The following is a 26,301-nucleotide window of genomic DNA, read 5'->3' on the forward strand; positions in this document are numbered from 1 at the left end:
GAGCCGCCAAGCACCCCCCCCCGGAACTCAACCCTCTCTCCCTCAGTGACTTCCGAAGGAGGCTCAGGGGCTCGCTGTCTGGGTATTGTTGCACGCCGGGTATCCGTTTTTGTTTCTATCTCCCTTTTCCATCCGACAAAGCTCAACCGGGTGGCTTCCTCCCATAAACAGCATGGAAGGGGAAGTAAGTGTGGAAGCTACCATCCATGACGGCCTTCCGCACCTCGACCAGGAAGATCTCGATCTGCAGCTGGGTCCAGCCCAGGCCCGTGCCAAACGGCCGCTTGCTGAGCCCCCTGAGCCCGTCCATGATGGCGGTGCGCAGGAACAGGCCGCACAGGCGCATGCGCTTGTCGCGCGGCCAGACGCCAATGGGGCACTTGTGGGAGACGGTCTTGACCGACTCGAAGCCCGCGGCCCTCATCTCGTCGGGGAGGACCAATATTGCGTTCAGCTCGCTGCCGAGGGCCCGGAGCCCCTCGTCGAGGAAGTTCATGAAGTCGCGGAAGGCGTAGGGGATCTCGGGCGTCACGCTGCCGTCGTCGCATTGCGGGAAGTAGTGTAGCTCTTGGAACTCGACGTAGCCGCCTGGTTTGAGATGGCTATGTGGTTGGTAGAGAGGCCTTGGTCAGCTCATTTGTGGATTTCGGAGAGGAAGGGGAAGCAATATGCGTACTTGAATATCCGTCGTAACAGGGTGGGGCGATCACGTATCGAATGGATGGTATGTCGGACGTGGATGAAGTCAAACTTGTCCTCATCGTCGACCCATTCCTCCTCAAAATCGTCCACAAAGAAATGGACGTTCTCTGGTACGTAATTGGGCTGGATGGGCGAGAGGTCGAGTCCTGTGACGCTCGCCGTCGGATATACGTCACCAACTGCAGTGCACGAAATTAGCTTTGAGCTGTTAACAAGTGGCGAGTCCAACATGTAACAGGTTGCCGCCCCTCGCACCGAGTCCTCTATGCTGCTTTCCCGTTCTCCGCAAGCAGCATTCCGGCTTAGCAGGCAAGAGGGGCATCCTGCGTTCTCTGGTGGTACAGCAGGAGGACTCGGCGAATGAAGATGATCGCCATAAACTGATCGGGAGGACAACCAGCCACTGCGGCATTGAAATCCCAAACAAGACGGGAAATCCCAATAGAGCGGAAACTCGCAAGCCACGTACCTTCGATAACCCAAATGCCGGTTCCCGTCCCTATTGTTCAGCATCTCAAGTTAGCCCAGGGACGTGGCGTAACGGCGCCACGCGAATCTAATGCAGACGTCATGCTACTTAGTAGATGTCTGCATGTGATATCGTGGCGGGGAAGGGTATAGCAAAAAACTCGTGCCGTCGAGCTTGCACAACGGTCTCCAACTACAGCCAAAGGAAATCGAGACTTGTCGGGTGTGATGAAAAGACCGAGCGAGAAGAAAATAACGGCGGAGGGGCAGAGGGGACGCGATAGACAGCTAGAAACCAAAAACATAAAAATACATGGAAACGAAGCGAAGATGTCGTCGGTTCTTTTAGTGGCTGTCAGAAAGAAAGGAGATTGCCCACCTAAATCCAAGCATGCCCCCCCGTTCTGCAGCTTCTCCTCAACGGGCGAGTAGAAGTGGCGGCCGCGGCACAGCATCAGGGTCATGGTGTGCTTCATGTCGTCCCTGTTCTGCTCGACGTCGTCGTTGGGGAAGGCGTACCTGCCATCGCGGAAGGCGTGGTAGCGCAGGCCGCCCTCGTAGACGTGCGCGCGGATGCTGCTGGTCATGCTGGGCGGGTAGTTGCTCATGTCCCCGTCGAAGGCGAACGGGTTTCCGGCGCTGATACCGCTGCCGCTGCCGCTGCCCTCGCTCGTGTCGAGAGTCGCGCTGCTGATGAAGCTGCCGGGGAGCCCCGTCGCGGCCGTCGAGCTGGCGGTGGAGGCCGACGAACATGGCGACCCGGCCTCGCCGGCGACGACGCTCAGCCGCGCGTGTTTTGGGTGGCCCGCCGCGGCGTACAGCTCCTCCTCCGGGGTGCTGCCTACAGCGATGCTGGTCCCCCTTGAGGAGACCGAGGGCGATGTCGGTTCGCCCGGTGGTTCCGTCGGATCCATTCTCAGGGCTGGGGCGGTGAGTTTCGTGGGTTAAGGGGGTGGCCGAGCGAGGACAATATCGCGAGGCTCTTATTTCGGGAGCCGTGTATAAATATATATAAGTCGGAAGCAGAATCAACCAGCTATATCATTACTGTCCAGGGTCCAGTGACAGCAAACAAGGTCACAGCCGCATCTCAAGATGCTGCCTTGCAGGCCTCAAATGCTCGATTTGCCTTTCGACTAGGCGGATTCTCGAGGCTGGTGGGCAATTGGCGACGACTAGATCAATTTAATAGGGTCGGGTGCTTTGTAAGTCGGTCAAATGGGGTAGTTGCTTGAACCCTGGGGCTGGCGCCGTCGTCTCGGCAATTGTGCGGAGGTTACCTAGGTGCTAACCATTCCTCTGGGTCTTCGATAGTGGCCGCGTGCTTTCTTCCTTGTGCTTCCTCTCTTCTTTATTTGCCGCTGGAATCAGCCTTGGATACCGGTGGTTTGGTAAGGAGGGTTGGGACCAGGAAACGGGGAGGGGAAAAAATTAATTGGAGGGGAGGGAATGGTATTATGTTCTCTACCCCCCCCCAAAAAGGCAAGCTATGTCCATTGTCCAGTCCTCTCTAGCCATGGCCGCTTCTTTAGCTCCGGGTTGGGAAACCTGGACTTGGTGCTGCAGAACTATAGGCAGACAAATGGAAATGGTGGAGACTCCCGTCCTCAGAGGCTATAACAGAGACAGTACTTTTTGGAGGGTTGTATTGCATGTACCTCTAGCGAGCGATGGGACTCGAAATGGGGCCGAAGAACGGGGCAAAATACATGGATTGTACGTCTGGACCCGGGAGTTTGGTTGGGGGTGTACATGCGTAGAGCCTGGGGCTTCGGTGTTGTGCAGAAGGGATTAGCCCTGGATATCGCTGCACGCCCCCCCCCTGTTTTCAGCACGGGGCCATCTCATGAATGGTGCAACTGCATACGTAGCACGAATTTGGGAGCCACACGTACACGTGTAGTAGTATTCTGCCATCCGCTCACAGACCGGGAAATTCTTCATTGGGCGGCATCACCGGCGGATGGGGGCCGCGGGTTACGGGTCACGGTATGCCTTCGTTCGGCCAGGGTTATGGCTCCCATGCAGTTTTTCATCACAGATTACGCTACCGACATTGCCGGTGACAAGGGATCGGGAAGCCAGGCCAATTGGCGTGGCTAGAGAAGAAAAGCAAACACATCTTCTGCATTTGCTGTTGCTGTGTTGGTTCGTAGTGCAGGCGCAGTCCAGGGGTCGGCCAGATGGTGTTCTGTGTGCGGATCCGTAGGCGTATCCAGACAACCGGATCACGTCCTCGACTCAAAAATCCGCGACCCAGGACCCAGGGGGATGGGCGAGCTGACGCCACCGGCACCGGATCCGGCATTTTGGGATTCGGGGATTTTAGCTTTCGTTGGTCGTGCTCTTGCTCTTCCCCATCATGGCACTCGTCCTACTTGCGCCTTCTATCCATACATGTTGCATGTTGCCTCTTCTGCTCTCCCTTCCTGATTATACTTGAATCTGCCCAATTGCCCATCGTTTTCTCCCTTCGCCCACCGACTTCGACAAGGGTGGGTGTGACATTCGGGGCTAATTAATCTCGATTATGGCTGCCAGAAGCAGGCAAACCGAGAAGAGTGGAGAATGCTGTGGGGACATCAACAGGGGCGTGGGACACGGGAGGGATTTGCGCTAAAAGGCCCGCACCACCACGTACCTACCAGGTGGTAGTGTACCTACTGTACCTGGGCTCTCTGTGCCACAGCATCAGCGGAGATAATAGGACCCAAAGATGCAAACGTCCCCTAGGTAGGTAGGTACGTCTGCGCTACACAACCGAGATCGGAAGGAGAGGAGGTCCCGCGAGAATTATTGTTCCCATACACAACAATTATTTCGCAATTCGCATTGTCCACCTCGAGGAGAATAGGATCGGCACGCAAGTGGACTGACTAGGTAGGCGCGCCATGGCGGGCCTATTCCGCATATGCTTTTGTTTGCAGAGCACATGAGAGCTTACCCCTCCCTCCTCTGCTACCCTCCACCTCGAACCGCATCGTCGTACTGAATTCTGCTATTCAAGTTGCGCCTGCTGTCCTTGCATAGGTTGCGTTCATATACCTGGCTCTGGCTCAGGGATCCAGCCGTCCGTCATGTCATCCCCGCTTCTTCATCCCGTCCCAAACTGCGGTCATACAAACAAGAACCTGCGTGGATGTCTGAGTTGGAGTGACGATTGGTCACGAACCTAGTTTGGGGTCCCGCAATCGCTAACATTATGGCCATGCGTAGTACGTCGTAGAGCCAAGTTCCCACCCTGTCGGAAAGCGCCGCTTTTTACCTGCATGAGTGGGAAGTGGTGCGACCTCTTTGCTGGGTCAATCCATCCACCATCCTCATCACCCTGCGGAGCATCAGGGGCCGGTGCGGTGGGCGGTGAGGGAACCCATTCACTTTTGGACGGGGCAGACGGACTGTGTCCACAAATCATGCCACACATGGCTTGCGCCATTATGGATGTTGAAACCTGGGCCGCTTCCACGCCTTGACTCTGCATTACTGTGTAGCCAACATTCCCAACAGTTTGGTACGACAGTGCCGCAATCACAATGCTAAGATTCAGATCACAGTCCCGACCAACAAAGTGCCGACGTATGGCAAGGAGGGATCGACATGACACCTCATTGGTGTGTCGTGCTCTGCCCCGCCTTTCTCCCCACCTTCTTTCTTGTCACTTTCCTTTCCTCCTTCCCCTCGAATCCGGGGCACGGACCATCCCGGCCCGCCTCTCCGGAGCGGGTCGGCGAGTCCGCATCAGGCCCCACGCCGGATCCCATGCCGTAGCAACGTTGGGACGTGCTGGTGATACCCGAGCTGGGCAGCACGTCGGTGCCCCGAAGGTCGCCGACTACTCTCCGGCCATTTTTGCGAGGAGTTTAGTATTGGCCTTTCGCGGTTGGGGATCGGGGGCGGTTACTGCCATTCCTCGACCTGGGTGTGATTTCAAGGTTTCAGGTATTACTCGAGTGATGGAAACTGACACCTGAAAGCCTGCCCTATTAACAGGAGTTGGCTTCACCCTTGGGCTGCGCATCGATCCTGAGCTCGATGGTTCGAAGATTTTATTGGGGGGTATCACGCCTGCATGGCCCTCGAACTCACAGTAGATACGTAGTCGCGGTTGTCGGGGTACTGTAGGCAATGAGCAGCAAGGTAAGGCCAGCCGAGGCCTGAGAAATGAACATTCACCGTTGCATTGTGTGGCAAATAAACTAGTTGGTCAACACGGGCAGGTTGGGCCTTCTTACGGCGACCGCTAGTGAATAGGTAGGTTAGATGATTGGCGTTACGAGATGCTGGAACCGACTGCGCCTCCAACACCCTCCTTCTTCCCCCCAATCCAACCCAGCGAGTCCCCTCCCCGGCCATCCCACCATCCACAACAGGATACCACGACAACAAAGCCTCAGAAACCGAAAGCACCAGCGGCCCGGACTCAGCCTACTGGGTCTTTTGCTTGGGCCCCGGCGCAAAGGCCCGGAAGAGGCCGCGCAGGGCGACACCGGTGACCATCAGGACCTCCAGGCCCAGCAGGCCGATCCAGATGGCGTCGAGCAGCTGCTCCTCGTAGCCGCCGAGGAGGCCGTCCATGCTCAGCCTAAGGACGCGGTGCGTTATCTGCGACAGCAGGAACGCCTCGAAGACGTAGAACGTGTACCAGTACGGTCTTGAGGGGAGTCAGTGCCATGTGCACACCCAGACAACCCCCCGCATACGTAACCTCCGGGAGGGGCCCCGGGGCTGGGAGGGAAGAAGAAAGAAAACTCACTTGGTCTGCTTGCTCAGCTGGGTCCACGGGCGCGGGCGCTCCGCGACTTGCTGCGACACGTGGAACGCGAGCACGAAGCCGCACAGGATGAAGAGCCAGATGAGCAGCATGCGCTGCATCATGCTGAGCTCGTAATACGGGAGGAGGTCGGTCATGGTGGGCTATATATGACGCTGTGCGCGGGAGAGGGGAGGAGAGAGTGTGAACACGTAGCGAGTTCTGCGCCGAGAAGGAAGGAGGGGTTTTGCTTATTGTATTGCCTGGGCTGTGCAGTGATGATATTATATTTAGATTGGCCCCCGGAAGATGCGATGCGATGTGGGATTTCACTCAGCCAGACATGCGGGATTGGAAAGCAGGGAATTAAATGATGAAGCTCGCCGGAAAGGCCAGAAATGAAGTTCTCTTTTTTTTCCTGGTTCAGGACACATGCTGCGTTATTTTACCCGGGCCAGCCTCCCGCCTCCCGCGCTCCAATGCGCGACTAACATCCACGCCAGGCCCAATCCGTGGATAAATTCGCTTGCAATAAATCCCTGTGGCGAGCTGTGATAGAAGGATTCTAATAAGTACGATGGTGACTTGAGAATTTGGCCCCCGTATCTATGAGGGTTGGATTGATTACTGTATCAATTGAATGCTGAGTTCGTGGGGATTTATTGCACTGATCGCCCAGAGGAGCTTCCCATGGATACTGCAATGGACCCCTGACCCCATGCTTCTTCATCTTCGGAACGGGCAGGAGATTCCATTTTACGCTGAATACTCCAAAAGAATGCCTATTCCAGAGTCCAGACCAGCCCTGATATATGACTGACTGTGTGTGTGTGTGTATGTGTGTGTGCATGTCCCCGCCGACGCCGTCCATACAGTCCCCTGATAACCATAACCATAACCATAACCCAAAATAGTTAGTCATAATTCATTCATTCGTCATATATGCTCGTGTCATTCTCGTGCGTGTGCTTGGAAGCATGCGGGCTCGTAACCCGGATCCCGTTCTCCAGCCTCGCGAGCGTCAGGCCGTAGCCCTTGTAGTCGCACCACGACTTGACCATCTTGACGGCGTTCTTGATCTCGCGTCCGTTGAGGTGCCACGCCGCGAGTTCCATGATGTCCTCGTCCGCGAGCTCGTGGTGCTTCGGCTCGCCTACTGCTTCGTCTTCCGTATTCGCGCCCCCGTTGTCGTTGTCGTCGTCGTCGTGCACGACCCCGTTGGCTGCTGGGTCAGGAGTGTCAGGAGCCGCCTCGGACGCACCGCCGTCGCCGAGCTCGCCCGGCTCGGCATCTTCGCTCTCGTTGACCTCTTCTACTTCATGCACCTCGGCCTCTTCAACCTCCTTTACTTCCTGCACCTTCGCCTCCCGCGGCAGCCTGTCGAGGAACTTCCGCCACACCTTCTCCCTCGCCTCCAGAGTCAGTGGCTTGAAGAGCAGGTGCAGGCTGACCCTGCTCCGGAAGGCCGAGTCGATGGTCGAGTACAGGTTCGTGGTCAGGAAGATGATGCCGCGGAAGTACTCGAGCTCGCGCAGGAAAATGGAGACGAGCTCGTTGCGCGCAATGTCGTGCGGGCTGCGCTCCGCCATGAAGACGTCCGCCTCGTCGAGCAGGATCACGGCGTCCCACTCGGTCGCCATCTCAAAGACGCGCTTCACGTTGGCGCCCAGCGTGAAGGCGCTGATGCCGAGATCTTCGGCTTGGAGGTAGAAGAGCGGCCGGTGGGTGCGGTCGGCCACTTGGGGAGGGGCTGAGGTAAGTAAGTGGCCTTGGGGGAGGAAGGGACGTGGGCTAGCAACGGGGATTCTTACCGGCTTCAGCAGTCAAAGTCTTCCCAGTACCTGGCGGCCCGCTCAATAGGATGATTAAGCCTTCGCCTTTGCCAACAATAACATCTCCCATCTTCATATTTGCATTGTTGTGGTTCTCGACAAAAGACAGGACGAGGTCCTTCTGCTGTTCGTCATAGACTAGATGGTCGAATGCCCTGTCATTCCAGACCATTGGCCGGATGTCTTCGACATAAAACGACACTGTAGCCTCGTCAGCTTCATCAGTCCCAATCCTCGCACAAGAGTCGGGAAACTCACGCCATAACTTGTTCTTCAGGGCGTATCCCTCGATCAGGGGTACTATAAACATCAGATCTTGCTCCTTGGCAAGCATGGCCTCCTTGTTTTTCTGCTGCTCTTCTACGCTGAGCCGCTTTGCGACCATGGCCTTCCCCTTCGCCTTCACGTCGGCTCTTGGGTCTTGGACGATGTCAGCGACCGGCCATGATCAGGCGATGCGTCAGGAACCACAAACCTCCACCGGGACGGCCGGTTCCGCGAACGGTGTTTTTCCTCGAATCCGGGTCCTTGCCGTCTCGTGGCCCCTGGGCGAGGTGGTGCTTGTTGAAACCGACGACGTCAATCAAGATCCGGCCATCCACCTACCAAGCCCCGTATATTAGTCCAACTGTTTCCAAAGGCGAAGGGGAGAGTGCTCACATTGTGTTTCTCCATTTTCTTCTCCTCTCTGTAGATACCAATCCCAGAGTATGTACAGTAAGTCAGCCCCTGGTAGCCCAAGACTCTCTCGCCACGAGCCGTCAGTCTCTTCTTTGTCTCCTCGACATCCTCGACGAAACAGAGAGGATAGTGGGAGAGGTCCTTGATGGGCTTGTTTCCCTCAAACTCGGGTATATCTAGCTCGGCATCGTCCCAAATGAAGGCCTCGCCGTTGAAGCGGAGCACCTTGCAGCGGATGATCAGGGAGCTGGATCCGGGAGAAGTCCACCTGACCAACGTCTCGACAACCCTGACTAGGAACTCCCCATTATTGCCCCAGCTTATGACCTCGCAGTCCCTGGGGAAGTAGGTCCAGGCAAGCTTGTAAGACACCAGCCCGCTCGCAAGCAGGTTTTTCTTCTTGGTGCGGATGTCAGAGAATAGATCGTCGATCACCTTGATGAGGAGGAGCATGTGCGTCTTGAGGGAATCGCCCTCGACAAGACGCTTATACTTTGCCACGATGTCGTCGTAGCAGAAATATAGCGGCCGGAAGGGCTCCCGGAACGAGGCAATCTCGTTGACGTCCAGGTGCAGGTCCTCCTTCTTGAGGATGTCCTCCAGCGCGGCGACGAGCTGGGGATTCTGTATGTCGATGCGGAAGTACTTGAGGCTAAACCGGCCGCCCAGCGCGGGCTTCTCCAGGTCGCGCACCTTGTATACTTTGATGGCGACCCGGTCCTGGGACTTGGCGGCGCTCCTGCTGAGCTGCTTCGGCGGATAGTCGACCCAGTCGATCCAGCTGTCAGAGCTGTTCCGGCGTTCGTAGAGCGTCTTGACCGCCGGCGTGGCGCCAAAGTTGGCGTCCTTGCCGTCCTCAACCTTGTCCCCGTCGGCGGCGGCGCCCCTCTTCGGATCGTTGAGGAACGACGATCCCGAGGAGAAGTCGGCAAGGGTCTTGTCGGACCGCTTAAAGAGACGCGAGACCTTGCACCGCCATTTCCAGGCCGTTTCCGAGATGTCCTCACGGGTAAGGAGGCGAAAATGCATTTTAGGCCTGGATTGCGATTGCAGAAACAACTCCGCCTGCTCGATCAAAGGAGTTCGAAAGCTTGGCACTATGGTAATGGCTACAAGAACAGATAATTTGAAGAGAATATTCAATATTCAATAGCACCACAAGACGGCTGAATGGCTACACCAAGTGAGTCATGAAGGTGATTGCCGACGGGGGAATAACATCAATGGGTGGGAAGAGGGCGAGGCTCTCCAGAAGCTGATGAGGCTTATGGGGAAACCTGATTTGTGCAGTTGGTTGGCTGAATGGCTGTGACATTCAATGGGTGGCCTGAAACCTGCAACCCAGCTTACTTTTTAAGCAAATGCGAACCAGTCAAAAACAACCCAAGCAGCAATTTTATGACTCTTGCCGCCGCCGGCCGGTGTGGCGCTTAAGGGATCAACAGGAAAGGATGGGATATCAATGAACAGAAGAAAGGTCTATATGCAAGCAGGCCTTATACAACCCTTGGGCGGTGCTCTTCCATTACAGACATATTCATCCTGCCAGGCCCGCTAGTTCCCTACAGAATGGGCTGTTATTCTCCCCATAATTGCAGTTCTCCTCATCTGGATAGGCATCATGCATCCCCTCATCCAGAAACATGTGGGGCTGTAATGATGTGTACAGTTGAAGAACGGGACTGATATGTCCCCAACTTCAGTTCAAGCACTAGGCAGAAGGCGTTGAGCAGCATGGCTAGCAGGAACCAGGACCAGAGCCTGAAGCGGGAGCAGGATGCCCACGTAGCCACCATCGGGCCCCCCGAAACTGCAAAGCAGTCTCTCCAGCTCCTCTGCCCCTCCTGTCCCTCCCGTCCCATCCCTCTACCATTGTCGTCAAAGAGGCAGCGTCCGCGACGCTGGAGCCCGATATTTCTGCATTTCGCCAAACAACACCAGATTGAGATGCAGCTGCCCAAATATGGCTCGGGAAAGGTTGTGTTGCCCCTGGCATAGTGAGGCAGTCGAGCCAATGAAATGAAGCACTCCAAGCATTGACGGGCTACTTGCAGGAGTCGAAGGAAGCAAAGGAGAACAAAGCAGCAGAGCAGAACCTCATCCGATCTGCGAGAGCCCTTGCTGGGATAGTGACTCCATTAGATAAGTGTTGGGATCATGGTGGAATGCGGATCGATCTGCAAATATCGAAGTTCGACCTTGTTGCCGCTGGGTATGTACTTTGCTGAGTTGGATTGTTCAAGCTTGCCCGTCCGGATCGATATCAACGGAACCACCAGTTGACTGAGCCATTGAGCCTGCCGTCTCGGAATCCGCTCTTAACACTGTGCCACCAGCCTTTGGGAATGTAGAGAGCATCCCCAGCATCCAACCGAGCCTCCTGGATATCCGCTGTGGCCTCCTCACCCCATATCGCGTCGTGTAGCAGCAGTCTTTCGGGGCCCTGCATCATCTCCTCTCCGCGAATCTGCGAGCTGCCTGACCTCCCAAGCCGCATTTGGACGTCCCGGAAGATGCGTTCCCCGGCAGACGGAGGAAGGAGCCTGGTGACCTTCGAGCTGCAGAGCTGGCAGAACAGATTCGGATTCGGGTCCCGGTGCCAAGGCGTGTAGGTTGGCTCGAGCCCGAGCCAGATACTGGAATTGTAAATGTCACCTTTTCCGGCGGACTGCACGATCTCGGGAGAGCGCATATCGCTCGCCAGCTCTGCGGGTAGGTCACTGAGGGGTGCCTGAGCAATGTATAGTTGTGTGACCTTGTCCTGGCTGTGCGAGACGTTATATTCAAGTGCCGCTAGTAGCAAAGCCAGCGGCGCATAGAAGCGAAGAAGCTGAACTTCCTGACCATTGGGACTGAGTGTATCCAGATGATGTTGAAGCAGCTGTGTTAAATGCTTGTGGATTGGCTTATCGGTGCTTGACAACCAAATGGAGAAATTGTATATTCCTTCATGGGTATTTTCGCTCGCACTTGTCGCCTTTGGCCCTTGGACAAGCTCATAAGGAAACAGTGTGGCAGAGAAGTTCTGGAGGTACGGTGTAGCGTCATAATGGTGGGTTTCCTGATTCAAGCGGAACCACTTGGGAAGGATGGAAAACACAGACGCCGTACTGTGGTCAGGCCTGTCATGTTGAGCGCTGCCTCTCATAACGAGGGGTCGGTCGATGCTGAACGCCTCCCGCCGAAACTCTTCGCAGCCCACCGTATCGGCGGCCTTGGGAATTGCTGTAATGGTGCTAAGGTTCTTGAACCCTGTCGCCCGCCACAGGGCTGGTCGTTGTGTGGACAGTAAACATGCTCTGGATATTAGTGGCATCAGAATAGTCCGAGGGTCGTTCCATAAGCTAGGAAAGTAATGTAAAAAGGGAGCGAGTGTAAGAATATTGCCTCCGAGTGTTCAGTTTCAAGATGAGGGTCCCGGAAAGACGGGTAGCCTCTGTCGGGTTTTGAAATTGTTAAGATCAGGGGTACACGTGATTTTCCGCGATGGAATCCATTGCACGGGCCCGGCGGTTGGCAAATTGAACCTGCCAAGGTGGGGCGAGGATCTGCTCCGGAGGGAACATCAATCCCTCCGTTGGGCGCGGGGCTGAAGCAGGGCACGGACCAACCAAGGCGCTAGTGTAGAGATTCGCAACCTTCAATTGAGCCCATGAGCCAGCAAAATACCTAAATCCCGGGCACCGAACATAGGTATTCAGCACTATCCACTACCCTCGCGTGATAGGCTCCTCTGAAGTCGGCCCAGCATTACTTTTCATGATCCTACCACCTTCGCGAAATTATCATGTCCTCGTCATAGAGTGACGCTCGTGGTTGCCCAACGCGTCGGTCGGGATCAGAAACATCCTGCATCGACACCAGCTCAGCTGCGGCACTCGCAGCCTTTTCCTGCAGCGCCTCCACGCTTGCAGAGCGTCCGAGATGTCGACATCATCTGGCAGCCCGGAGTCGTGGATCGCGTCCTTCTGCTCTCTCCTCGGCCACGAATACTTCGCCGAGGTATCAGAAGAGTTTATCGAAGATGACTTCAACCTCACCGGTCTGCAGTCTCAGGTGCCCATGTATAAGGAGGCACTAGAGGTGAGTATTTCTGCCCAAACCCCCCTTGCTTTCTATGCGGCCATCCCCATCTGACTGTGTGGATATTAGATGATTCTCGACGTCGAGCCGGAGGATGATGACGATGACGAAGATGAGGAGGATGAAGATGAGCAGGATGACTCGGGGGATGCTCGTGGGGGAGTAGGGGGCCGGCAATACGGCGAACGAAGACAGCACAGCCGCGTCGCCAGTGACCTGTCCGTCATCGAGTCGTCCGCCGAGATGCTCTATGGCCTGATCCACCAACGGTTCATCTGCTCACGAGTCGGCATACAGCAGATGTCGGAGAAGTACGAGCTGGGCCACTTCGGCGTGTGTCCCCGCACAAACTGCAATCAGGCGAGAACCCTACCGGTCGGTCTATCTGATATACCAGGAGAGGATACCGTCAAGCTCTTCTGCCCATCCTGCCTCGACGTATACGTCCCGCCCAACAGCCGTTTCCAGACCGTCGATGGCGCCTTCTTCGGGCGCACGTTTGGCGCCCTTTTCCTGCTTACCTTCCCTGAATACGACCTCTCCAAGACGGGCGCCGAGGCACTATCCAACCTCCATGCGAGCCGGTCAGCTACCAGCAGTAGCATGGCTATAGATGATAACCTTATGGTAAATGGAGTCTACGCGCGGAACGTCGCGCCTGGGCTGGGCCGTGATAAGATCTATGAACCTCGGATTTATGGATTCCGGGTATCCGAGGTCGCCCGCTCGGGCCCTCGCATGCAGTGGCTCCGCGACAAACCAGAGGACGTAACCGAGCTTGACGAGGCCCGGCAGTTTGCGCAGGAGCACGGAGACTCGGACGACGAAGACGAGGCCATGAATCTGAACGGGAGGACGGTCGTGCGACGTCGTCCACCGGGCAGCGCAAGGCTTCGTCAAAACCAGAGACGGAACCAGAACGGAAGCCCGATGGCGCTGGAGGCCAACGGCGCAGAGTCGGAACTTTAGCTAGGGGCCATCCTTTCAGTAGTTCAGCAGCCAAAAAAAGAACAAGAAATTGAGAAAAAAGGACGGGCCGGAACGGTTAGATCCACACGGGCGAACAGGAGGACTCCCACATCTTCTCTTCCCTTGCATGGTCGGCGTTTCTTCCCTGCGGGGTTCTTGCGATGAGAAAGGGAACGGGATACGGCGTTGCCGCGTTATGGAGGTGGTCAGCATCAGGGTCTAAGACATAATTTCACTTGGGACCTCTGGTCTCGCGCACACTTAACATGGATCTGTTGAATAAGCCAATGCTTGCTATAAATGGCCTGTATAAAAGTGGGCGTCTCCCACCTCCGGGTATACCTCGGGCGAGGCCTGCCAGATCAGGCGACGAGGTTGAGGCTTTCTTCTTCCGCGGGCCAGAAGTCCGATTAACTCCGGGGCTATCGATACCCATTCCAGAATATGGAAGCTTGGCGCGCGAGAACCAATTAGCTGTTGAAAATTCGACTCATTGTCGCTCACTATGGATCTCTTCCTTCATACTTATCAGATCCAACGCGCCTTGGAGGCGGCGGAGGAGAAGGTAGGTACCCCCGTACTTGTGTACTTAGGAACAAACAGGCGGGACGGGACGAATATTCCGTGCTGCCATCCAGGTTCGAGTCAGGACAGTTGGGAAACGACGACCGCTTTGAGTCATGACTGTAAAGAGACCCCTCAGGTTCTTATTCTCCAGAGACACCTACTAGGAAGCCCTAGAGGAACTACCAGCATTAACGCTCTTACTTATTACTCCATAATACGTATATTGGAGATCGGAATAACTGCCCTACTGTGGTTCAACAAACGCCGTACGTCAGTAACTAGCCAGGTGCCAGGATCATCACATCGAGCTCGGGATGTGGGTGGGAGACAGGGCCGTAGTAGGTATTACTCATACCGGCCAATGTGCATTACCGAAGGAGGGGCGCCGACTTACACAATACTTGCTTGCTTTTGACGGGATAGGTTGTCGCACCCCACTCCTCTTCCGGAAGGTTTCAAATGGTGAGAGCAAACAGTGTGCTTAGACCTTAGATTGAATACGGATTGAAATTGAACACGCATTGAACTGTTTGTGACCCGGATCTGAGAAAGTTGAGACTGCCGATTTTCCGGCAGCGGAGGTAAAGATTGGAGGCCCGCTCTTCTCCGCTTGGGCCCATGCACGGAAGCCAAAATGTGACTAATTCGGGACGGATCCTGAAGTTTGATTCGCCCAGTTCATCAACGCTCGTGGCGGTTGTGGCCCGCGCCCCATGTGGATTTAGGCTTTGCGCGTGGTAGGGATGGAGAGTTTAAGGTGCGTTGAGAGCCCCAAAAGATCAAAAAGATTGGTAATCTGTGCCGAGTCCGGGCGGAGCTGCAAACAAAGTGCCCAAAGAGGTGGGTCTAAATATTTTTCGATGTACTAATTTGTTGGTTTGCCTTCAGGAACTTATATGCAATTCTCTTCTCTCCGTCACAGTTCCTCCCACCCCCATTCCTTCCTCAAGTACCTTGATAGTCTCTCATTTACATCTCCTTATTCACAGTTCATATCGCCTTTCCTTCGCTTTGCTACAACCCAACTCCTAGAACTTCATTTTCTCCTTATTGCTGCGCCGGTGCCTGTTGAGGCCGCAGCCACACTCAAGCAGCGGCATTCACCGTCTCTTGCGGCGATCCTAGAATTTCTTACGCGGCAATCTTGACGATCTCCCAATACAATAACCCTTAATTGGACGCCGTGGACGACCGTGCATGATGGGTGCCACGGGAAATGGAGAGGCGTTAGAGAACGCCGTGGCACCGGAACATGCCGAGCATGAAGCCACCGCTGCGGCGACCGGTACGTCGCATAGCCTGACCTCGTCCGTCTCCTCGCGAACCCAGGACCTCGAGGAGCTACGAGAGGAAGCCCGGCGAAACAACCCCAATGGCTTGACCCGCGTCCCGACCGGGGTGTCGGTCGAGCAGGCCGAAGCCGAGTTTGCGCATCTGCAGCGAGAGCTGTCGAGAGCGAGTCGTGCTAGTCGTGCCAGCAGCCGGAAAAAGGGGGCCGATGTCGAGAAAAGCGCCAATGCTATCACCGCGTCGCCTTCCTCGGATTCGGAGGGCGAGCAGTTCGACCTTGAGTCGGCTCTGCGTGGTGGCTTGGACGCTGAAAGGGAAGCGGGGATCCGGCCGAAGCACATCGGCGTGTACTGGGATAGCCTGACCGTGAAGGGCCGGGGCGGCACGACAAACTACGTCAAGACGTTTCCGGATGTGCTCATCAACTCCTTCGATTATATCTCTCCGCTGATAAGGCTCCTCGGTCTGGGTAAGAAGGGAATCGAAGCAACATTGCTCGACAACTTCAAGGGCGTGTGCAAGCCGGGAGAGATGGTCTTGGTCCTCGGGAGACCCGGATCCGGGTGCACCACTTTCCTGAAGACTATTGCCAACCAACGGTACGGATACACCGGTGTGTCTGGGGAGGTGCTCTACGGCCCGTTCACGGCGAAGGAGTTCACCAAGTATCGAGGCGAGGCTGTTTACAATCAAGAGGACGATCTCCATCTCGCCACCCTCTCCGTGGAGCAGACTCTTGGCTTTGCGCTGGATGTCAAGATGCGTGGCAATCTTCCCGGGGGCATGTCTAAGAAGCGCTTCAAGGAAGAGGTCATCGACATGATGCTCAAGATGTTCAACATCGAACACACCCGCCACACGGTCGTCGGAGGGCACTTCGTTCGCGGTGTCTCGGGCGGCGAACGGAAGCGGGTGTCGATTGCGGAGATGCTCATCACCAACGCCTGCATTCTGTCCTGGGATAACAGTACGCGAGGTCTCGACGCCTCCACGGCCCTCGACTTTGTGAAGTCTTTGCGCATTCAGACCAACCTATACAAGACCACCACATTCGTGTCGCTATACCAAGCCTCGGAGAATATTTACAAGCAGTTTGACAAGGTCCTAGTCATCGACGCTGGCAAGCAGGTCTACTTCGGACCCACCTCCGAGGCAAGAGGCTACTTCGAAGGCCTAGGCTTCCTCCCAAAGCCAAGGCAGGTGACCCCAGACTATGTGACAGGATGTACCGACGAATTCGAGAGAGAATACGCTCCCGGGTGGTCAGAAGCCAATGCACCTCACAGTCCCGAGACCCTGGAACGCGCATTCAACGAGTCTCAGTTTGCCAAGGCGCTGGACCAGGAGATGGCCCAGTACAAGGCGAAGCTCACGGAAGAGACGGGAACGTACGAAGACTTCAGGCTCGCAGTGCGGGAGCAGAAGCGCCGGGGCGCACCTAAGAGATCTGTCTACTCTGCCGGCTTCCACCAACAGGTCTGGGCTCTGATGAAGCGCCAATTCGCCCTGAAGATGCAAGACCGGCTCGGTCTCTTCCTCTCCTGGTTGAGGAGCATCGTCATCGCCATTGTCCTGGGAACCCTCTACCTCAATCTTGGCAAGACATCTGCCAGCGCCTTCAGCAAGGGAGGTCTGATGTTCATCTCGCTCCTTTTCAACGCATTCCAGGCTTTCTCCGAGCTTGGAAACACCATGACCGGCCGCTCCGTCGTGAACAAGCACAGGGCCTACGCCTTTCACCGACCATCGGCGCTCTGGATTGCGCAGATTTTCGTCGACCAAGCATTTGCAGCGTCTCAAATCATGCTGTTCTCTATCATTGTCTACTTCATGAGCGGACTGGTGAGAGACGCCGGCGCGTTCTTCACCTTCTATCTGCTCGTTCTCTCCGGCAACATCGCAATGACTTTGTTCTTCCGCATCATTGGCTGTATCAGTCCTGATTACGATTACGCCTCCAAATTCGCCGTCATCGTCATCACCTTCTACGTCACGACGTCCGGCTACCTGATTCAGTACCAGTCTGAACAGGTCTGGCTCAGGTGGATATACTGGATCAACGTCCTGGGTCTTGCTTTCAGCGGCCTAATGGAGAACGAATTCAGTCGCATTGACATGACGTGCACGGCGGACTCGTTGATTCCTTCCGGCCCAGGCTATGATGATATAAATCACCAAGTCTGCACCCTTGCGGGGTCATCGCCCGGCACTCTGAACGTCCCCGGCTCATCTTACATCATCAACCGCTTCTCGTTTAGCCCCGGCGACCTCTGGAGAAACTGGGGTATTATCCTGTGTATTATCGTGTTTTTCCTGATCATGAACGTCGTCCTTGGAGAGCTTGTGGACTTCGGCATGGCAGGGAACACAGTCAAGATCTTCCAGAAGCCTAACGCTGATCGGAAACGGCTTAACGACGCATTGGCGAGCCAACGAGATAACCGGCAGAAGGGCAAGAAGGAAGTGGAAAGCACCGAACTCAAGCTCGAGTCCAAGAGCATCCTCACATGGGAGGCTCTCGAATACGACGTGCCTGTGCCAGGTGGCACCCGCCGGCTCCTCAACAATGTATTCGGCTACGTCCGCCCGGGCGAGCTGACGGCCTTGATGGGAGCGAGTGGCGCCGGCAAGACGACACTTTTGGACGTCCTCGCCGCAAGGAAAAACATTGGCGTTATCAGGGGCGATATCCTTGTCGACGCTATCAAGCCCGGTAAGGAGTTCCAGCGCAGCACGTCGTATGCGGAGCAGATGGACTTGCACGATCCAACGCAGACTGTCCGCGAGGCGCTTCGGTTCTCGGCCGACCTGCGGCAGCCTTTCGAGACCCCGCAGGAGGAAAAGTATGCGTACGTTGAGGAGATCATGGGCCTCCTTGAGATGGAGAGCTTTGCGGATGCCATCATCGGGTCACCGGAGGCTGGCCTCACTGTCGAGCAACGCAAACGGGTCACCATTGGCGTGGAGTTGGCCGCCCGGCCACAGCTCCTCCTCTTCCTGGATGAGCCTACTTCGGGCTTGGACAGCCAGAGTGCTTTCAATATCGTTCGCTTTCTTAAGAAGCTTGCCGCCGCTGGCCAGGCTATTCTCTGTACCATCCATCAGCCGAATGCCGCCCTGTTCGAGAACTTCGACCGGCTACTCCTGTTGAAGTCCGGCGGCCGGTGTGTCTACTTCGGCCCCATCGGCAAGGACGCCAGCGTGCTGCGGGACTACCTGAATCGACACGGCGCTGTTGCCCAGGACACCGACAACGTTGCCGAGTTCATGCTCGAGGCCATCGGTGCTGGCAGCGCTCCTCGTATCGGCAACCGGGATTGGGCCGACATTTGGGAGGACAGCCCCGAGCTTGCTAACGTCAAGGATACGATTTCCCAGATGAAGGAGACGCGGAGAGCTGCCGGCGAGCAGGTGGATCTGCAGCTGGAGAAGGAGTATGCATCACCTCTGATGCATCAGCTCAGGGTGGTCGTCCGCCGCACCAACCTCGCCTACTGGCGCTCACCCAACTATCTCTTCACGCGCCTCTTCAACCATCTGGTAATCGCACTTCTCACCGGCCTGGCCTTCCTCCACCTTGACCTCTCCCGCTCCTCGCTCCAGTATAAGGTGTTCGTCACCTTCCAGGTCACCGTACTGCCGGCGCTCGTCATCAACCAGGTCGAGATCATGTACCACATCAAGCGGGCCATCTTCTTCCGCGAGTCGCTTTCCAAGATGTACAGCCCCTTCACCTTTGCCGCGTCCATGGTCATTGCCGAGATTCCCTACAGCATCCTCTGCGCGGTCTGCTTCTTCCTACCGATATACTACATGCCGGGCTTCCAGACGGAGAGCTCCCGCGCCGGGTACCAGTTCTTCATGGTGCTGATCACGGAGCTGTTCAGCGTCACGCTAGGCCAGTGCCTGTCGGCGCTGACTCCGTCGGCCTTCATCAGCTCGCAGTTCGACCCCTTCATCATGATCACCTTCGCGCTCTTCTGCGGCGTCACCATCCCCAGCACCCAGATGCCCAAATTCTGGAGGTCCTGGCTCTTCCAGCTGGACCCGTTCACGCGGCTCATCGGCGGCATGGTCGTGACCGCCTTGCACGAGCTACCCGTCATCTGCGCGGCCGACGAGCTGAACCGCTTCGACGCGCCCGCGGGGGTCTCGTGCGGCGAGTACATGAAGCCCTTCTTCGAGCACGGCGGCGCCGGATACCTGGTCAGCAACGCCACCAGCGCGTGCGAGTACTGCGCGTACAAGGTCGGCGACCAGTTCTACGAGGCGCTCGGCTTCTCGTTCGACCACCGCTGGAGGGATCTCGGCATCTTCTTGGCCTTCCTGGGTAGCAACTTGATCATCTTGTTTACGGCTGTGAGTGACGTCCCTATTGCTTTCCGAGATATCCAAGATTTTGATAACTAACTTCATGTGTCACAGAGCCGTTTCTTGAATTTCAACAAGAGGTAGTGAAGCGGGGCTATGTCGAGTTAGTGGAGGGCTGGACGCCGTTTGAGCTGCGGCTTGACTGGGTGGGTGTTAGAGGAGGGCCGAGGCGACCGGCTCTTACCGTTAGAAATAAAATGCATTTAGGTAGCAACATAGACATCGTAATAACAGGACAGAAAATGTCTTTGCATATAACAGACACTCCCTTGGTGCTCAGGGGAGGCCGTGTAATACCCGTGACAGCATGGCGTCATCCCTCAGTCAGTCAGCCCCCTTGAGTGGGCATGCTGTCAGGAATATGCAGTTGACTGTAGGTAGGCTGCATCAATGAAAATTCCTAGATGGCGACTTTACAACTGAATTTGTTTACAAATAAAACCAAGCACAAGAGCAATGTAGAGGAGACGGCTAGATGTACGTTCATTATCCTTTACCTCATTCACCTTGTGGATGGCCTCAAGGATTTAGAGGCAAAATCGTCACCGTACTTGGGCTTTCCTACTAATGCAGGCCGGCTGGGCCGGTGAGCCGAGCCAGGAATGAAAAGGCCGACATCAAATACATCACGACCAGTCACGAGCTCCAAGAGATACGTTTCGTATTGGCGACGGAATAGAGGTGGCGTTGCACTTACTCTGTAATTTTGTGAGCAAAATTTCGCATGCCGGCAGCGAACCTGACGAGACTGGAAGCACGAAAGGGGCCAGGCGGTAAGCTCAAGAGAATGCTTTTTCTTCGATATTCGTCAGCCTATAATCCTAACATGTCATGCCAAAGGGGGGAAGGAAAGGCACCGCCTTGGTCAAGACTGAGACACCGCCAATGATTCTTAAACTCCATGTATTTGCCCTTAACCAGCACCACCCATACGGTGCAAAACCGAACTGCAAACCGCACTTGGGAACCCCTCGCGACGCCCCCACGGCCATCCAACCAATCCTAATACCGGTGCCGGGTCGAATAATCCTTCGGGCTGACGACGAGACCACGGCCCTTCTTTGCGCCGCGATATATCGTCTCGATGATATCGATGAGCTCCTGCTTATCCTCGAGGACCCAGTTGAGCTTGTTGTTGTTTCCGGTGCCAAAGTCGCACATCATGTGCTTGTTGCGGAAGAAGAACATGATGGTCATGTTGTCGAAGAGCTCGTACATGGTGTTGAAGTCGGGCACCTCCTGGTTGTCGCACAGGTAGATCACCGCGAACGACTTGACCTGGTTCGCGATGCGCGCCAGCACGTCGTCCTGCCGCAGGCAGTCCGGGTTGCCGTCGCGCCCGAACCGTATCACCACCAGCCGCTCTTCTTCCGATAGAATGGCTTGGTCGACATGCCATCCGCTGTGTAGGTGAGGTAGCACGATGGACCCCATGGCGGCGAGGCCTAGGCCTTCTTGGTCTGTGGGGAGGGGGAAGGTTCTAAGGCGGACGAGGGAGAGATTTCGGGGGCGGAGACGACCGCGCAGGTTATCTCGACTCCGGTGAATATGTGGGCTCGCAAGCTTCGACTGGGGGCAAGTAGATAGACAGGTTGTGTTGTTTAGCGGACAGCTTGAAGCACCTCTACTGCTATCTTTGGTAGACAGGTGGGTGGGAGTAAGTAGTTCTTCAAAGATATCAGGCAGGGGTTGAAGAATGTACTGGAGTTGTCTGTAAATGGTTCGTGCCTAATCAGAGGTGGGTACAGTGTGTAACAGTGCGACAGTGCCTAATTGCACTGTGTTACAAAATGTCCACAGCGATGCATCAGGGATTCAGTTCGACAAAACGTAGGCTGTTTCTCTGCCCAGTTATGCCTCACGACGATGCTGATTTCCTATCATCCCCGGTTGGTAGAATGAGGGAAGAGGAAGATCCCAGGAGGGTGCGTCGGGAGTGGCGAGAAGGCAAGCAAGCAACATCGAGTTGGCCCCCTATACGTAGTCCACAGGCACGAAAACTTTTCGTGTGAACTAAGACTGAGTTCATCACAAGCATCTGCTCAACTTGTAACCTAAGACCTTCACTTGTTTTCCTTCTTATCTGGTGTAAAGCCGTCATGGCTATAGTATCAGAGCAACAGGTACTATAAAAGCAGGCCAGGCTCCCAAGACTCCAGCAAAGCAAACAATCCTATAAGTGGTATTATGGCCATCGGGGTAATGTCCCCTGAGGCAGAGAAATCCGGAACGCCAAATGCTTCGAGGTAATGAGCGTCGTTTCCCTTCCGTCGTGCAAGCAAATCCCCCCTGAACACAACCAGGGGTGGGACATGGCTTCAAAAGTTCAAGTCGGTCCCAGATAGGTAGGAAGTTTTCTGGGATTATCTGCGTCACTCCCTCTCCCGAGTCCCCAGCCCCGCGCTCGCCGCGCTCTCTCCGACTCGCACCTCTTCCCCAGGGACGCCGAGGATGCTCGCCACCCTCGGCCTCTCCCTGCCCTCCCTCTGCGCCGCGATGCCCGATCCGGCCACCGCGCCCGTCGCGCTCGCCGCCACGCTCACGCTCGCCACCGTGCTGACGCTCTCGCTGCGCGCCCGGTCAGGGCCTTGGCTCTGGCGGCTGGCGTCGCTGGCGCGGCGGTCGCGGACCACGCGCTCGAGTTCGCGCACGCGGCGCTTCAGGGCGTCGTTCTCGCGCTTGACGCTCTCGAGCTCCGCGCGGTAGAAGGCCGTCTCCTCGTACCGCAGCGTGGCGGGGAGGATGCCGGGCGACAGCTCCGAGGCGCTGATGGCGCCGGCGGACCCCGGCGTCGCCAGAGGCATAGACGGCGGCGCATGGCCGCTGGTGCGGTGGCCAAAGTACGAAGGGACATTCGGGTCGCTCGCATGGGGGTGTGTGAATGCGTGGTGCTGTTGCAAGGACGATGTGGAACCGGCGTGCGGGCCCGGCGAGCCCGCCCGGCTTCGTCGCGACGCAGCGCTATTCTGCCGGCTAAGGCTGATACCGCCGGCTGGGTTGCCTGGCCTGATAGGAGCCGGAGAGGAGATGCCAGCAAGGGAACTTGTGGAAATAGATCCGGCATTTGCGGTCAAGCTCCGCGCGCTGGTACTGGATGACGTACGATGATGCCGACGGCCACTGGTTAGTGGATGAGAGAATCCAGAACTCGCGTTCAGGTGTTGGTCCGAAACGTGGACGGATTCGGGCCCTGATGCAGTGGCAGATGTGGACGAGGTGTCGGATACGACGGAGGAGTTTTGGGCTGCGCGTAGGAGGGAGAGTTCACGGCTTAAGCGGTTGACCTGGGAGCAAGGATTTAAGGATCAGTTCTGGCCGAATAGACAATGTCACGAAGGTGACTTACAACTGCTTCCTGCTCCTTCTCCAGCTGGAGGTGGAGGTCGGCCGCGGTCAACGGACGTGGGTGCCGGATTGGGCCAGGGCCAGGTGTCGTACCAAAGTTGGCAGGCTGCGGGTGTCCGAGATGGATGCCAGGGGAGATCTGAGGGGCCGGCAGGGATGAAGGGTATCCTCCATGGCCTACGGCGTTCTGGTTTGAGGGCAGAACGTTGAGGGATGGTGAGCTGGGTACAGGCGGTGGAGGCATTTGCTGTGATGATGCTCTCCGCGAAGCCGGTGGCAGGATATGGGGAGACGGCGGCACAGAGTTGAGGTCAGGCATCGTGAAGTCGAGTCAAGGAGGGCAATGTGACAATGAGGTGAGAGGCGAGGTTGGGGAAATACGTCTGAGCCCTGGCCTGGCCTTCAAACGCTACCAGTTGAGAAAGAATGGACGATGAAGAAGGGAATTGTTGAAAAACACTTCCTCATTAAGCCAAAATAAACACAATATGACCTGTTATGCAACCTCCAGCAGAGGCATCCATCGCGCGTGCTTCTCCAATAAAACTGCACTAATTTCAGCCTAACATGCAAGGCTGAACTTGGCCCTCATTTGGTGCGGGGCAGGGACCTGCCGAGGTGGGGCAGACCCCAGGGGCACCTAAGTTCTAGCACGTAGGTAGCTATGATGTAATCAACTATAACTGAAAGACTGTATGACGGAGTGGATGGGTTGGATGGGTGGAAACCAAGAGACTCTGATGTCAACGGTTGGAAATGATGCCAGGCAAACTTGGGCTTTAATTTAAGAACAAACTTCCCCTCATACGATCTGTTCCCTACCATCACCATTACCACTACTGTTACTGAAAAAGAACTCGTTATAATTGTAAGTGACCCTGCCTGCCTAGGTAGTCCAGAGAGAATCATCGGTTGACAAAGGTTTATGCCAGGAATACGAACTTTGCTTTGCACTTGGATCCCCCAAAAAATCATATTTATCCAACCCCTAGCTACCTACCTACCTCGCCAGTTAATCAACATGTCCGAAGAGGGCCACCAGTCACCCCCTCCTGAGAGGTCTTCGGGTCGCCAAATGAAGGAAACCCCCGGTTCAGGACAAGGAACAGACGACTCGAGCAAGAAGAATCAGGCAAACAAGCAGTCTCTAGAGGTGAGCTTCTTCACCCAGTGATTTCCTAAGCTATTTCAGAAGGCGTGCTGACCGAGGCAGAACCTGACGTCCAATCCCCCTGGTCCATTGGATGCCGCGTTGGAGGCGAAGTACCCGAAGAAGTCGTCGGGATCGTAATGGTCAATTTTGTGTTAGTAGGGAGCTATCAATCAGGCCTCAGGTCCGACTACCACCAGTATAAACTATAAACTATAAACGAAGTAAGAGACACAGTTCCAGAAATGAAGTGGTGCCTCGAGGTCAATTTTCACATGCTCAGTGTTGCACCTAACCAGCAAGGGTAGAATTGATGACGTGATGACGCGGCCAGCCCCCTGCTAGGAAACGGTCTGGGACGGCGGGATGTCACTTAACTGGAAGGATGACGAAATGCCTCGCCCCTCGTCTTCCTCCTCCTTCCATTATTATGGCCTGACAAGGAGTACTTACCATTGCCCACTACACCCAAGACACATAAGTACCGTAACCACCAAGTGCTAAGAACTTCAACTCCTACACACCACAAAACCCACAAGAACATACTTGCAACTTCCATCATTCATCGCTCTTACCACTCCGACTCCCAACAAATACCCCGCATCACCATCAGCCACCATGACTTCTTCGGGAAATACCGTCACTGTCTCGAACATTGCTCCAAAAACGGAAGATAAGGAAATCAAAGATTTCTTCAGCTTCTGGTATGCATCCCGGTCGTTATCATGGCCTTCCCTATGAGAAAGCGTGCTCATTTGCTGACCATGCGTCTTTCCCGACTGTAGCGGCAAGATTGCCAACATCAACATCACAACTGAGGGCGACACCAAGAATGCCACAGTTACATTCGAAAAGGAGACAGCTTCCAAGACGGCACTCCTCCTGAACCATACAAAGCTTGGCGAGAACGAGATCACGGTTACGGGCCCTGCCGGTGCCACCGCTGACGATGGCAGCCACCCCAAGGGGCAGGCCGAGCGGGATTCGGACGAGATTACGCAAGAGGAGAAGCCTCGCGCACGCATCCTGGCCGAGTATCTCGCCCACGGTTACGTCGTGGCAGATGCCGGGTTGAAATCGGCCATCACTCTTGATGAGAAGCACGGCGTGTCTACGCGTTTCCTTCAGACGCTCCAAAGCCTCGACGAGAAGTACCAGGCCACGGACCGGGCAAAGACAGCCGACAAGAGCTACGGCATCTCCGAGCGTGCGAATAACCTATGGACCGGCCTGGGCTCGTACTTTGAGAAGGCCAGCAATACCCCCACCGGCAAGCGCATAGCCAAGTTCTACACCGACGGCTCACGCCAGGTCTCGGACATCCACAGCGAGGCCAGGCGGTTGGCCGACCTGAAGAAGCAGGAGCACGGTGGCAGTGCCTATAAGGCTGCGGGTCTCGACCGCGTCTTTGGGCCCGAGAAGACGAGCCAGTCGGCTTCCGGACAGACAGGCAATGTGCCTGGCTCGGCCCCGTCAAACGCTCCGGCCACTGAGTCTAGCCAGTCCCCCACTGCTGCTGTTCCCACGTTTGATCCTCCGCCGAAGGCTTAGGTGCGGCTGAATCTTTGTTGCCGACCTTGAAGCGTGGTTATGATGAGGTTATGACACATGGATGGAAGAGGGGTTGGCTCGGCGGTCGTTTCCTTGTACTTAATTAAGTTGGGCTCTCTTTCTGGGCTTTCTCCTTGCTCTGAATACTTGGTTGGTGTCTCGGTAGCGCAGAAATTATTGTAACAGCGACAAGAAATCTGATTTACTTCACCACAGAGGTTCATGTCCACTATTCTGCACCCTTGCTTTGTCTGGCAATCACAGCCTGGGTAGAATCTACCTCTAGGTAGGTACGTACGTACATTCTATGGTACCTATTGCTAAAAGTATTGGGGAAGGTGCACCTTCTGCTTACCATGGAAGCTCCTACCTACTTACGTCCCCCTACGTGTCTGGCAATGGCGAAGCATAGAGGTCCCTGAAAACGGAAGGAGGAAGGAAGAGACTAGGTGGGTACCTATATAAGTGGCAGCCACCTCCAATGTGACTCTGTCATCACAACCGTGGTCGGAGGGACAAACATTCTCTTCTGTCCCTGGATC

At 55.7% G+C, this 26,301-nt stretch overlaps 10 protein-coding genes across 10 annotated transcripts; 4 read left to right on the forward strand and 6 right to left on the reverse strand.

Annotated features, from left to right (window-relative positions):
• Positions 1-41: 41 nt before the first annotated feature.
• QBC33DRAFT_585865 (S-adenosyl-L-methionine-dependent methyltransferase) lies at positions 42-2,084 on the reverse strand (the record flags this gene model as incomplete). The annotated part of the gene is made up of 5 exons (XM_060431455.1): positions 42-602; positions 677-881; positions 1,172-1,201; positions 1,550-1,824; positions 1,930-2,084. The coding sequence occupies 5 exons, from the start codon at positions 2,082-2,084 to the stop codon at positions 143-145; spliced, it is 1,125 nt and encodes a 374-aa protein (XP_060284008.1). The 3' UTR covers positions 42-142.
• A 3,511-nt stretch (positions 2,085-5,595) lies between these two features.
• Positions 5,596-6,078, reverse strand: QBC33DRAFT_514718 (uncharacterized protein; the record flags this gene model as incomplete). Its single annotated transcript, XM_060426052.1, has 2 exons — positions 5,596-5,821; positions 5,924-6,078. 2 exons carry the CDS (start codon positions 6,076-6,078, stop codon positions 5,596-5,598), a joined length of 381 nt encoding a protein of 126 aa, XP_060284009.1.
• Positions 6,079-6,595: 517 nt separating this feature from the next.
• On the reverse strand, positions 6,596-9,462 carry QBC33DRAFT_585867 (putative aaa family protein; the record flags this gene model as incomplete). Its single annotated transcript, XM_060431456.1, has 5 exons — positions 6,596-7,670; positions 7,732-7,953; positions 8,011-8,172; positions 8,228-8,354; positions 8,413-9,462. The coding sequence occupies 5 exons, from the start codon at positions 9,460-9,462 to the stop codon at positions 6,850-6,852; spliced, it is 2,382 nt and encodes a 793-aa protein (XP_060284010.1). The 3' UTR covers positions 6,596-6,849.
• A 1,101-nt stretch (positions 9,463-10,563) lies between these two features.
• Positions 10,564-11,913, reverse strand: QBC33DRAFT_59192 (uncharacterized protein). The gene has a single exon (XM_060431668.1). It carries the CDS (start codon positions 11,747-11,749, stop codon positions 10,697-10,699), a length of 1,053 nt encoding a protein of 350 aa, XP_060284011.1. The 5' UTR covers positions 11,750-11,913; the 3' UTR covers positions 10,564-10,696.
• Positions 11,914-12,206: 293 nt separating this feature from the next.
• Positions 12,207-13,493, forward strand: QBC33DRAFT_59229 (casein kinase II subunit beta-1). Its single transcript, XM_060431681.1, has 2 exons — positions 12,207-12,516; positions 12,586-13,493. The coding sequence occupies exons 1-2, from the start codon at positions 12,358-12,360 to the stop codon at positions 13,483-13,485; spliced, it is 1,059 nt and encodes a 352-aa protein (XP_060284012.1). The 5' UTR covers positions 12,207-12,357; the 3' UTR covers positions 13,486-13,493.
• Positions 13,494-17,017: 3,524 nt separating this feature from the next.
• Positions 17,018-19,916, forward strand: QBC33DRAFT_537421 (ABC-2 type transporter-domain-containing protein). Its single transcript, XM_060427789.1, has one exon. The coding sequence runs from the start codon at positions 17,035-17,037 to the stop codon at positions 19,750-19,752; it is 2,718 nt and encodes a 905-aa protein (XP_060284013.1). The 5' UTR covers positions 17,018-17,034; the 3' UTR covers positions 19,753-19,916.
• Positions 19,917-20,715: 799 nt separating this feature from the next.
• QBC33DRAFT_450581 (mitosis protein dim1) lies at positions 20,716-21,147 on the reverse strand (the record flags this gene model as incomplete). The annotated part of the gene is made up of 1 exon (XM_060424568.1): positions 20,716-21,147. The coding sequence occupies one exon, from the start codon at positions 21,145-21,147 to the stop codon at positions 20,716-20,718; it is 432 nt and encodes a 143-aa protein (XP_060284014.1).
• A 623-nt stretch (positions 21,148-21,770) lies between these two features.
• On the reverse strand, positions 21,771-23,570 carry QBC33DRAFT_585873 (uncharacterized protein). The gene is made up of 2 exons (XM_060431457.1): positions 23,060-23,570; positions 21,771-22,997 (listed from the first exon to the last, which is right to left on the reverse strand). The coding sequence occupies exons 1-2, from the start codon at positions 23,375-23,377 to the stop codon at positions 22,086-22,088; spliced, it is 1,230 nt and encodes a 409-aa protein (XP_060284015.1). The 5' UTR covers positions 23,378-23,570; the 3' UTR covers positions 21,771-22,085.
• A 171-nt stretch (positions 23,571-23,741) lies between these two features.
• Positions 23,742-24,460, forward strand: QBC33DRAFT_537427 (uncharacterized protein). The gene is made up of 3 exons (XM_060427790.1): positions 23,742-23,926; positions 23,991-24,211; positions 24,272-24,460. Exons 2-3 carry the CDS (start codon positions 24,080-24,082, stop codon positions 24,347-24,349), a joined length of 210 nt encoding a protein of 69 aa, XP_060284016.1. The 5' UTR covers positions 23,742-23,926; positions 23,991-24,079; the 3' UTR covers positions 24,350-24,460.
• Positions 24,379-26,255, forward strand: QBC33DRAFT_59352 (uncharacterized protein). The gene is made up of 3 exons (XM_060431735.1): positions 24,379-24,432; positions 24,517-24,912; positions 24,994-26,255. Exons 2-3 carry the CDS (start codon positions 24,827-24,829, stop codon positions 25,757-25,759), a joined length of 852 nt encoding a protein of 283 aa, XP_060284017.1. The 5' UTR covers positions 24,379-24,432; positions 24,517-24,826; the 3' UTR covers positions 25,760-26,255.
• The last annotated feature ends 46 nt before the right edge of the window (positions 26,256-26,301 follow it).

This window comes from Phialemonium atrogriseum (genome assembly GCF_030411735.1).
Source record: "Phialemonium atrogriseum strain 8032-3 unplaced genomic scaffold QBC33scaffold_11, whole genome shotgun sequence".
In the NCBI taxonomy this organism is placed as follows: domain Eukaryota; kingdom Fungi; phylum Ascomycota; class Sordariomycetes; order Cephalothecales; family Cephalothecaceae; genus Phialemonium; species Phialemonium atrogriseum.